At 52.6% G+C, this 12,122-nt stretch overlaps 1 protein-coding gene across 4 annotated transcripts in view; it reads left to right on the forward strand.

Moving 5' to 3' along the window:
• Nucleotides 1–4,899: 4,899 nt before the first annotated feature.
• Nucleotides 4,900–12,122, forward strand: part of PHF2 (PHD finger protein 2) — a 95,326-nt gene continuing 88,103 nt past the window's right edge. For 3 of the 4 annotated variants that reach the window (XM_033413661.2, XM_033413663.2, XM_004284104.4), the window contains exon 1: nt 5,828–6,049. In XM_033413661.2, the coding sequence (XP_033269552.2) occupies nt 5,952–6,049 (98 nt within the window). In that variant the 5' untranslated portion in view covers nt 5,828–5,951. Of the gene's footprint in view, nt 4,940–5,827; nt 6,050–12,122 lie in introns of those variants that run through there. The other variant, XM_033413664.2, reaches the window with a different exon arrangement.

Genomic DNA, 12,122 nt, shown 5'->3' on the forward strand with positions numbered 1-12,122 from the left:
TTCTTCAGTGTAGTAAAGGCCATATATGAAAAGCCCAAACCAAACATCATATTCAATGGTGAAAGACTAAAAAAAGCTTTCCCCTTAAGATCAGGAACAAGAGAAAGATGCCCATTTCACCACTTCTATTCAGCGTGCTATTGGATGCTCTAGCCAGAGTAATTGGGCAAGAAAAATAAATTTAAAAAGCATTCAAATTAGAAAGGAAGAAGTAAAATTATTTCTGTTCATAGATAACATGATCTTATGTCATGTAAAATCATCAAGATTTGGGAACTCTAAAGATTCTACAAATAACTGTTAGAACTAAAAAACAAATTCAGCAAACGTGCAAGATACTGAATCAACATACAAAAATCAGTTTTGTTTCCATACACTAAGAGTGAACAATCCAAAAAGGAAATTAGGAACATAATTCCACGTACAATAGCATCAAACAAACAAAATACCTAAGAATAAACTTAGCCAAGGAGACAAAATATCTGTACACTGAAAACTTATATAAAACATTGCTGAAAGCTATTAAAGAAGATACAAATAAATAGGAAGACATCCCATGTTAATGGATCAGAAGGCTTACTGTTGTTAAGATATCAATATTACCCAAAGTGATCTACGGATTCAACACCATCCTTGTCAAAATTCCAATAGCTCTTTGTGCAGAAATGGAGAGGCCAATCCTCAGATTAATATGGAATTGTAAGGGGCCCAGAAGAGCAAAAACAATCTTGGAAAAGAAGAGCCAAGTTGGAGGTCTCACACTTCCTAATTTCAAAACTTACCACAAAGCTACAGTAATCAAAATAGCGTGGTGCTGGCATAAGATACACAAACAAACCAATGAAATACAATAGAGACCCCAGAAATAAACCCTTGGCCCATATGGTCAAATGATTTCTGACAAGGGTGCAATGACCATTCAGTGGGGAAAGGAGTGTCCTTTCAACAAATGGTGCTGGGAAAACTAGATAACCACCTACAAAAGAATTAATTTGGACCCTTACTTCACACCCTATACAAAAATTAATTGAAAATGGATCAAAGTCTTAAACTTAAGAACTAAAACTACAAAACTCTTAAATGAAAACATACAGTGGAAAGCTTCATGACACTGGATTTAGCAATGGTTTCTTAGATATGACATCAAATACACAGGCAACAAAAGGAAAAAACAGATGAATTGGGCTTTACCAACTCAAATAAAAAATGAGGAAAAGATGCAAAGACATTTCTCCAAAGAAGGCATATAAATAACCAATAAGCACATAAAAAGATGCTCAACATCACTAATCATTAGGGAAATGCAAATCAAGACCACAATGATCATGGAGTTTCAGTAGAACCAAATTGTTGCCATTAAAAACTATTATATTGGGCTTTCCTGGTGGCGCAGTGGTTGAGAGTCCGCCTGCCGATGCAGGGGATACGGGTTCGTGCCCCGGTCCGGGAAGATCCCACATGCCGTGGAGCGGCTGGGCCCGTGAGCCATGGCCGCTGAGCCTGTGCGTCCGGAGCCTGTGCTCCGCAACGGGAGAGGCCACAACAGTGAGAGGCCCGTGTACCGCAAAAAACAAAACAAAAAATTATTATATTGAACTATACATTGAGAAATCAATCGAAATAAAAATATTTACTTCAAAAAAACCCCACAATGAGATACCACTTCCCACACATTAGGATGGCTTTAAAAAAAATTAAAAAAAACAAACAAAAAACAAATCCCAAACCAGAAAATAATGTGTTGATGAAGATGTGGAGAAATTAGGACTCTTGTGCACTGTTGTTGGAAATGTAAAATGCTGTAGCTACTGTGGAAAACAGTATGGTGGTTCCTCAAAAAGTTAAAAATAGAATTACCATATGATTCAGCAATTTCACTTCTGGGTATACACACAAAAGAAGTGAAAGCAGGGACTTGAACAGACATTTGTATACCCATACTCATGGCCAAATGGTGGGGACAACCCAAGTGTCCATCAACAGTAAGCAGATAAACCAAATGTGGCACAGCCATATAATGAAGTATCATTCGTTCTTAAAAAGGAAGGAAATTCTGACACATACTATACCATGGATGAACCTTGAGGACATTCTGCTAAGTGAAATAAGCATCACAAAAGGACAAATACTGTATGATGCCACTTATGTGAGGTCCCTAGAGTAGTCAAATTCATAAAGACAAAAAGTAGAATGGTGGTTACCAGGAGCTGGAGGTAAGGGGTAATGGGGAGTTAGGGTCAGAATTTCGGTTTGGAAAGATGAAAATAGTTGTAGAGATGGATGATGGTGATGGCTGCACAATATTGTAAATGTACTTAATGCTACAGAGCTGTACACCGAATAACGGTTAAAATGGTAAATTTTATGCTGTGTATGTTACCACAATTTTAAAAAAAAACCAAAAGCCCTGTACCTGCAATTCAGTACACTTTGTTGAGTAGTAGGTGAGTGAATAAATACATACTGGAAGATGCTGCTTTTCCACTGGGTAATAAGGTGAATAAAACACGTCTTGTCCTCAGATGCTCACTGCAGGGTATGCGGCACTGCAGTCATACTTCACCAGAGTGCCAGGGCGGAGGGGCAGCACATGGCCTTGTAGTTTGGAAGCCCAACCACCTTACCCCTACAGCATGCCAGGCTTCTTGGGGTGGGTGGTGAGGTCCTGATGCTGGCACAGACACATGGGTGCTGTGCCCTGGAGAATGAGGCAAACTTGGGGGACGGATGCTGAGGTAATGGGCAGACCACATGGAGGGGCCACTGAGCTTAGCGTGGCAGAGTGCTAAGGCCACCCCTATTCCTTTCTGGGTCCTTGCAAGTAATTTCCCTTCGCTCTCCTTCCTCAACTCACCCCTTCCAGGCCTCTGCTTCCAGGTCACCTCAGGAGCTCTCCGCCTCTGCCCAGCCCCCAACCTGTGCCAGTTTCCCCAGGGCACTGTGGTACCCAGCCCACTATATGTGTTGCTGTCTCCCTTTACTGCCATATGAGCTCCACAACACTTGGGGCTGCTGAGTGCTCCATGGCTACAACACTGCTCAGCACACAGCAGATGTTCAATATATGTTGACGTAAATGAATGAGAAAGAGGGAGGACATAGAGATAAGGCAGGCTTTCTGATGGGGGATAAGAGGGAACTCATTGGGAGAAACCAAAGAGAGGAAGAGTCTGGGACCCATACTGAGTCTTATTTTAGTCTGTAGCTGGCAGGCAGCCTTGGAAGAGCTTTGAGTAACAGGAAAGTATTTCAGTGGACACTTCCAGATGCAAGTGGACACAGCTGTAGACAGGGGAGTCCTGGAGGGCAAGGAGTAGAGGTGGGTGGTGCAGGGTGACCAGAGCCATCCCAGAGGTCAGCAGTGAAGGACTTGGGGGTCAAGGATGGGCTCCCATGCCTAGTGTATGTGCTCAGGGTGCCCTGGGAGGTGAAAGAGGGGCGGCAGTGCAGGCTTAGGCCCTGGAGAAGTCTGGGTTCCTGGCTTGCTCCTTCCTCTCACTAGCCAGCTGACCTCCTCCATGAGGCAGTCAACTGCTTTGGGCCTCAGTTTTCACTTCTGAAAAATGGCACCAGTACTATACCTCTCTCTGATACCTGTTTCTATACCTATCTCTAAAGTGGCAGCGGTAACACCTAAGGTGTCAATGTGAGTGCTGCGTATGTAATAATCACTACCCAGGGGGTATGCTGAGTGCTTTATAAGCAGCTGGGTGAGTTCTGGTCCATGTCTGAAGAACTAAGCACAGTGCACTGTACCTGGTAAGCATTTGACAAATGCTGGGTACCTACTATCATTATTTGTAAACTAGGAAATGGAAGTGGCAGAGATGAGGACAGCCCACAGTCAAGTTGGTCTCCAGAAGTTTCTGGCTTCGATGGATAATAAGTGGGGGGATGTGGACACTGCTAGTTTAAGTGCTTCTGTACTGCCATGGGGGAAGGTAACTCAGCAGTGCCCAGGCCAGGCTCTTCGGGGCCTCCTTGCAGACTTTGATCTACAGGCTGAGTACTGTTTATCCGCACCAATTCACATTAGGGTGTTAATTGTGGACAATGCTTAATAGTCACTCCCTAAGACTCTGGAGGGGAGCGTGGCGGCTAGAATTCAGGTTGGAAGACCTTGTGCTCCAGATCCTGGGCAGCTCACCAATGTGTGAGAGGGTGAGGGAGGGAGATAATCCCTTTCTCCCCATTTCCCCCTTCAACATCTTCTTTTTCCCACTCTCACATTGTCCCTGAAGCTGAACCACTGAAGCTGCGGTTGAGGGGTCACCTGTAGAGGGAAGGTGGCTGACAATGTGAAGGCAGATTTTGACTCAACAGGAGGGAGAGCTGCCTACAAGTGGAGCAAGTTGCCCTTAGCAGCTGTAGGTCTCGGCTGGGTACCTGTCAGGGATGCTTCTGTGAGGTGAGCTGGGCCAGGTTTCCTGCCCCAAGCCTGGAATTCTGTGCTTGTGGTGGCCAGCATCTCCTAGCACCATGCATATTTTGCTTAGGGAGGGTGGGGAAGACCGACAGAGTGAGGGAGCACAGACAGGTTCCTTACTCTGAATTAGGAGCCAGCTCTATTCTAGCATCCTGAAATGATCACAGATGCCCAAAGGATGCAGCAGCTGGGTAGGGGGCAGGGGAGAGCCTGCTACAGAATGCCTTGGGAAAAGATCCCTCAGAGCCAGGCCCCCTCCCCATCTCACACTCAACAAAGAGCCTGACCACCACAGGTGAGGAGGGAGGACCACTTTAGGGCAAAGGATGCTGGGCCCAGAGCAACAATGCAGCACCTCTCGGTTCCCCCCTCCTCCTATATCCTTGTTGCCACCAGCAGAACTCAGCAATTTGGGACACAGACAGGAGGCCTGGGACCTGCTGTCCTCCCTGCACCTTAGGTCTCCCAGGCCTGGGGGCTCCCTCCAGGGCTCCTGGGCAGCTCAAATTCCAGGTTACTCCTTTCTCTTTACAGAGCTGACCCGTCCCAGCATGCTCCCGGGTCCCCTGAATTCTGTCCTCCACTGAGGACTGAGCATCAAGGGAAGTCCATAGATCGTGTGAGGGAGGGTGGGCTGTCTCCAGCCAGGAGTAAGGGGGAAAGGGAAGTTGTATTCCAGCCAGAAACTCAGTCGGTAAGGTAGGAAGGAGGAGGGAACAGGAGGAACCCCCCACCCCTGGCTGCCCCCTGCTCCGCTGCTTATCAGATGAAACTTAGAGCCAAGTAGTTGCTCCTCGGCCTTCTTAACCAGGAAGGACGTCGTCCTCCTCCTCGGGGTCCCACCTCACACCCAGAGGGTCTCTCAGACCTGCCTTCCCCCTGTACCCCCAGTCCACATTCTCCCCGGGGAATCCCCCTACCCATCTTCTTCCAGGTGACAGTCTCCTAGCCCACCTTCTCCCCTGGAGGGGTGTCCCAGTCCACCTTCTCTCCCTGCAGGTCCCCCGACCCACCTTCTCCTGGCAGGTCCCCCGGTCCCTCTTCTCCCTCAGCAGTGTTCCCCCGGCCCACCGTCTCCCCCGGCGGTGTACCCCGGCCCGCCTTCCCCGCGGTCCCCGGCCCGCCTTCCCGCGGCGGGAGCGGCGGCCCAGGCTGGCGGGCGGAGGCGGCGCCACCCGGGGCGCTGACGTAGAGGCCGCTCGGCGGCCGGGGGTCCCTTCGGTGGGGCCGCGGCTCTCCGCCCGCCGCCCCCGCGCGTCCATTCCCTTTTGTGTCCCGCGCGCGGCCCGTCCCCCGCGCACACTCGCGCCCTGCGCCCCGCGGGCCGGCGGGCGGCTCCCGGCGCGGCCCTGCACCGCGCGCCCCGCTTTGTGTGGACGCGCCAGCCGGGTGCGCGCGGGCTGTAGTGCGCCCCCGGCCCCGTCCCCGGCCCCGTCCCCGGCCCCGGCCCCCGCCCGGCCCGGCCCGCCCGGCCCGACCCGGGAGCGCAGCGCGGGCCGAGGGGCGGGCGGGCGGCGCGGCGAACATGGCGACGGTGCCCGTGTACTGCGTCTGCCGGCTCCCCTACGATGTTACCCGCTTCATGATCGAGTGCGACGCCTGCAAGGACTGGTTCCACGGCAGGTGAGCGCGCAGCCGCCCGGCCCCGGCCCCGGCCCCCGGCCCCCGGCCCCGGCCCGGCCCGGTGAGCGCCCCGCAGGCCCCCGCCCGCCGCCTCCCGCCGGCCGCGCGCCCTTTTGTGCCCGGGGCGGGGGCCGGGGCTGGGCGGGCGCCCCTCGCCGCCGCCGCTCACAAAGCGGGCCCGCGGGGGGCCGCGGGTGGGGGCCGGGCCGGGAAGTTGGGGCGCCCGGCCGGCCGGGCCGCCTGACAGCGGGGCCGCGGAGGCCGGGCTCCCGAGGCCCAGGCCCCGCGCCCGCCGCCTCCCCCGCGAAGTTGCAGGAACTTTCCCCGCGCGGGCCCCGGAGAGGCGCGAGTGGCGGGTTCGGACGCCGGCGGGGCTGGGACGGACGTGGGGCCCGGCCAGGTGGCGGCCGACGCGCCCACCCTCCGCCGCGGCCCGGAGCTCCGGCACCTCGTCCGGGCGGGCGGGACCCCTGCCCGGCCCCAGCAGGGCTCCTGGACCCGGCCGGCCTGCATGTCCCCGGGCGGGAGTGCGGGTGACAGAATGGTGTCTCTGTGTGGGTGGGGGTGTTGTGACTTTGCCGCCTCCTCCTTGGCCATCACATTTCCCCATTCCCCTCCTCTCTGTTTTCAGACACAGGCCCACCCTGGTTTTCACTTGACCTTATGCTCTCAGAGGAAGATGGGGTGGGGGGAGGTAAAGCTTGGCCTTTGCCTGTGACCATGACCTGGCCCTGTGCCGAGTTTTCAAAAGCCCGAGGCCCCTTCCCACCCGAGGCCCCTTCCCACCCAGAAGTAAGTGGAGGAGGAGGAAGAGGAGGTGATACTGGTGCCCAAACTGCTCCAACAGGTTCTCATGTGTTTGGGCCTCAGCGGGACCGCCAGAGGCTGGCCGGGGTAGTGTACTCTCCTATGCTCCAGTCTTAAACCCAGCAGGAGCAGGGCTGGGGGCAGGAGATGGGTGTGTGGTGGTAGGTGGTCCCTCAACCCCCAGAGAGGAGAGCCTCCCGCTGGCTTTAACTGTGGATGGGCCGGTGGCCCTTAAACATGGACTGTGGTGTCTAGTCCTGCCAGTTTACATGTGGGGAGCCAGGCAGCCAGATGTGACAGGGCTCGCTCAGGCTGATCAGCACAGGCCTGATTCCCAGCTCAGCGCCTGTGACGGTGACCCCAGTGAGGATGGGTGGGACTCCATGGGACAGGGACTCCCACTGAAATCTCCTGGGCTTCCTGGGCTGCCTTCCTGTGGATGTCCAGGGTTGCAGAGACCCCACAGAGCAGAGGAGCCCAGAACACTGCTACTATGCACACCCACCAGTTGGCATCCTCTCAGAGTTCGTGGCTGGATCAAGGGTGAGAGCTGCCATGTGATCCTTCATGGCTCCTCAATTCCAGAGATACGGGCCCTGAGTGCCCTGAAAGTGGTAGGGCCTCTCCCTCCTCCCCACCCCCACCGGGGGCCTGCAGAACTCCCTAGGTGCCCAGGCTGGGGGAGTGTGAGCGCCTGGGAGGACCCTTGTCTGGCTGCCCAGGGGCCCTTTCCTCTGGGTGGGGAAGGCAAGACCAGTTCTGAGCTAGACTTCGAGAAGGGAGGTAGTGGGTGGGAGGAGTGGAGGAGGTAGGGAGAGACCCAAGAATGCGGGGCAGGCAGGGGAAGGGGGCTGAGGGCTGGCCTGAGGGGCTGGTGGCATTTGCTCGATTGGCTTAGGCAGAGGCAGGGAGAAGGATGCGTGCTGACACCTTAAAGGGGATGTTTTTGGGAGGTCTTATTTCTTTATTTCTTATTTTTCATGTGAGGTCTTTGATTTGATCTGATATACGCACAGATCATTTTGATCAGCACAGATTCATTTCCACTTATGTGGGGTCGCCCTAGGGTCTGAAGGGGGCTGTGCTTTCCCCCTGCCATGGGGCACATCTTCTCTGCATCTAATCAAGGGTCCCTTAAGGAAGTGAGTGAGCCCTGAGGCCAGAACACCTCCTGTAGTCCTTAGTCCCCTGGGTGGCTCAGGGGAGGTGCTGTGATGCGGTAACACAGGGTCAGGGGTTGGGACCTTTGTGGGCAAGGCTGCATGCGGCCCTCACAGCCCTGGGCAAATCCCCCACCTCTCTTGGTGTGGCCCTTCTCCACTGTGACAGGAAGGTGTGTGACAGGACCCACATGTTTCCAAATCTGATATTCTGGATGGATGGCCCTCCACTCTTTCCAGATCCGTGTATCATTTGTACTGTTGTTTACTTCATATTCAACAGCTCAACTCACTTTTTAAAAGTTTGAATACTTTGTAACTTCTTATTTTGAGAGAATTTTAGACCTAAAGAAGAGTTAACAAAAAAGGTACAGTTTCCTTCTATCCCACACCCTGCCTCCCCTGAAGTTAACATCTTATCAAATTATGCTGGAAGCATGGAAACTATGCTGAGGCAGAAACACTAGGACAGTACTGCTAACCAAACTCCCGGCCTCGGGCAGATTTATTTAGTTCTAGGACCCCATTTCAGTCTTGTGTCTCCTTACTCTCCTGAATCTTTCTTTTCCAAGGAAACTTCATATCATTCCCTGAAATAGAACATTAGTATAACTTGCCATAGACAGTACTTGTAAAAATAAACATAACTGTGAAAGTAACAGGCTCCCTCTTGTTCCGCCTGTGACCCCTCACATCCCTACAATGCACCCCATTTTGGATGGATTGGAAGGGGGTCTCTGAGGTTACTTTCACTCACAGTGGCCAACTCTTTGCTGGTAGGACTCTAGCAGCATCTCTGGCTGAGATCATGGTCGGGACAGTCCCCTTCTAGGGGAAGAACCTGCTCCCAGGATGTGTCCACCTCGGCAGGAATCTTTGAGCAGCCTGACCACCCCTCCTGGCATTCTTTGGGGAGGTCTCTCCGCTGGACTGTGCTGGTACTCATTCAGCCAGGAAGTCAGGAGCTCGTGTTCCACCCCATCTTGACCATGGCTAGTCACTCCTGGGGCTGGGATACCCTGTCAGCCTAGTCTGCCTTCACTGGCACCTGCTGTAGTATCGCCTGGGAATCGGCTTTGACTGGGAGGGGATGGATTTTGCGGCTGGTTGTCTTCAAAGCTGTCTTATCTGTGTGTTTGATAGGGAAGCACAGCACTACTCAGGCATTGGGACACTTCTTCCCCAATTAAGGTGCCACAAAGCCACTTAGGGACAAGAACTGGGGGGCTTCTCATGACTGTGTCTTCTGTCAGACCCCGTGTGTCCTTCCACCCCTGCCTTCGGCAAGGCATCTGACCACGGACCAGTCACTCTAGGGAGTGACCTGGGCCTCTCACCTTGTCACCATCTTGATGTGAAGAGTCTCTGTCTGTGGGAAATAGGAATGATTCTGTTAAAGTATCAGATATCCTGAAGCTTCCTGGCCCTCTTTAAGTTCCTGTTGTATTAAACTTGAAGGGTTTTTGGAAGCATAATCAGTAAAGTTGATTTTAAAGAGTTTGAAAGCTGAAGGTGCTGTACAAGTCCTTCAGTGGCAGAAGTTTCATTTATCCCTCAGTAAGTACTATGGGGTGCATGTTCTGTGTGGGGTGCAGTGCTGGCCCTGTGGGTTCCTGGGGTAACAAGGCAGCTCCCTTGCCTCTTACAGGGTGTTTTCTATGGGAGTCAGACTTGTGGATCAGGAGTTCCATGCCAGCCTGGGGAGCTGTTTCAGAGCCCTGAGGAAGCACTGTTTGGGGCAAGGAAGCTGCATCAGGGACGGCCTGCAGGTGTGGCTAGGAGGCAGGAGCCACAGTGGGGGCTCTGAGCAGAGCAGCAGTGGGAGGGGACTGAGGATTTGACAGGGTCCTTCTGGCTGCTGTGGGCACAGTTGGGGAAGAGGGTGGGGAGGGACAGGAGCCTTTGTCCAGGTGAGAGGTGACAGGCAGGACCTGGGGGTGGGGACTGGGGTGTGCAGAAGGGGTCGAATTCTGCAAGTACTCAGAAAGGTGGGCTGACTAGACTTGCCTCGTGCAGATCCCCTCTGATTCCTGTGTGTTTGTCCTTCCACCTGGGGTCTGCCTGCCCTCCTCTCCAGGGCCCTATCTCTGTGCCCATCATCCCCAGGACTGGTTGGCCTTTGTGGGCTCTCGCTGTGTCTTTCACTCCACCCAGCCTTAAGCTTCCTGGGGCAAAGCCTCTTCCTGAGTCCTCGGCCCTCATGGCTGCTCAGTACCACAGAGTGAGACTGTTGGCTGGCCCTGTTGGCCAGCAAAGTGTGCGCACTTGGAGGGAAAGGAGGGCCTGCCAGGGGGTCAGGCCTCAACGTCGCAGTCTAGGTGATCAGAGCTGACAATTCAGCCTTCCAACCTGAGATCCCTTAATACTGGGGGAAGTACCATTCACATGGCAATGGAGTTGTGACGTGTTTGACGTGGTTAGGAATAACGGTTCATCATTTTTAAATGAGGAATTCTCACTGTGTGAGTTTAAGAAGTTCCAGAGGAGGTTGGGGGAATGTTCTGCCAACTTACAGAGGGCAGAGCAGATGTCCCCTGTCCATTGATCCTTTCCAAATGAGATGAATCTCAAAGGAAGCGACTTGGAGCTCGTGGTAATCACCAGAATGTTTGCTTTTATTGAAAATATTGGCCCAGAAACATGCTTGGTGTGAGCCTCTGTACTGCAGCCCACATTTGTTTGGGGCTGCTTTGGCTCAGGTGCGGCTGCAGTTGGCCTGAGATCGGGCAAAGATTTGAGGTACTTCATGTGGACCCTGCCACTGCTGGGTACCCAATCCTCTGGGGCCATCGCCTCGCCTCTGTGCTCGTGGCACCTGGCCATGTGGCAGGGCCTTTTTCAAAAAGAATGAGCAGATTTGCTGTTGGGAGGGAGCATTGGCCAGAAAATAATGTTCCATGACAAAGTGTGCTAGAAGAATCTAACTCCTAAGATTCCGGTGTGGGTAAGGCAGAGCCGTCAATTGACTTCTAAATGACTGATGTGACTAATAGCGCTGCGGGGCTCACACTCAGGCTGGCCTTTATGGCATCAGGATTAGTTCACAGTTATCCTCTTTATTGGTTCTCACAGCTACCTGGGTGGTGGGCCAGGTGGGCCACCTTGTCCTCCCACTTCAAGCAGATGAGGGGGGCGTCTCGTCTCCTCACCTGCAGCAGGTGTACGTACCTCTGCCAGGTGCAGGGACAGAAGTGGCGTTTGGCATATTCTTGGCGGAGGGTGCTGAAAACCCCATTACTGTCCACGGTTTTGAAATGCTATGTGGATGGAAACATCTTCTCAGCAGGAAGGCCACATCCGGTGCCAAGTAGGGAAGCTGGGCCCTCTGCAGCACCCTCTGTGTCTCAGGGGTGCCCAGTGTCCCGCTGGCTTCCCATTGAGAGTTGTGCCTCCATCCCTGCACCTCTCCTTCTCTGTCTCACTCCATTTCCATTCCCCTACTGCTGCCTGTCTTGGTTCTCAACTTTTTGGTTTGGTGGGAAGTGAGCCTAACCGTGCTCTTTGGAATGGGGCTTGGCCCTCTGCTTCAGGGTACAGGGTCTCTTCACTTCCACCCAAAGTGCTGGGTCATCCGTGGAAAAACATCTGTGGAAAAACATAGTTAGAATTCCAGCCAGTGACTGGCTTTGACCTCAGAGCATAAGAACTGAAGGTCTTGTGGTTTGTCCAGCAAATGGTGAAACCCACCTTTCATCCTTTCTTAAAAATTTAGGGTGAAATTCATATACCATGAAATTAACCATTTTAAAGTGCACAGTTAATAGCATTTAGTGCATTCAGAATGACTTGCAGCCATTATCTCTATCTAGTTCCTGAACATTTTGGTCACCTCAAAAGAAAACCCATTAAACAACTTCCCTGTCCCTCCTCCTCTCAGCCCTGGACAACCACCCATCTGTTGTCTGTCCCTGTGGATTTATCTATTCTGGACATTTCATATAAATGGAATCAAACTATATGTAACAGTTTGTGTCTGTCTTCTTTCACTTAGCATAATGTTTTTTAGGATCAACCATGTTGTGGCATGTATCAGAACTTCACTGATTTTTTTATGGCTGAATAATACTCCATTGTAAGGATATACCACAGTTTGTATATACATTCCT

This window comes from Orcinus orca, chromosome 6, assembly GCF_937001465.1.
Source record: "Orcinus orca chromosome 6, mOrcOrc1.1, whole genome shotgun sequence".
In the NCBI taxonomy this organism is placed as follows: Eukaryota; Metazoa; Chordata; class Mammalia; order Artiodactyla; family Delphinidae; genus Orcinus; species Orcinus orca.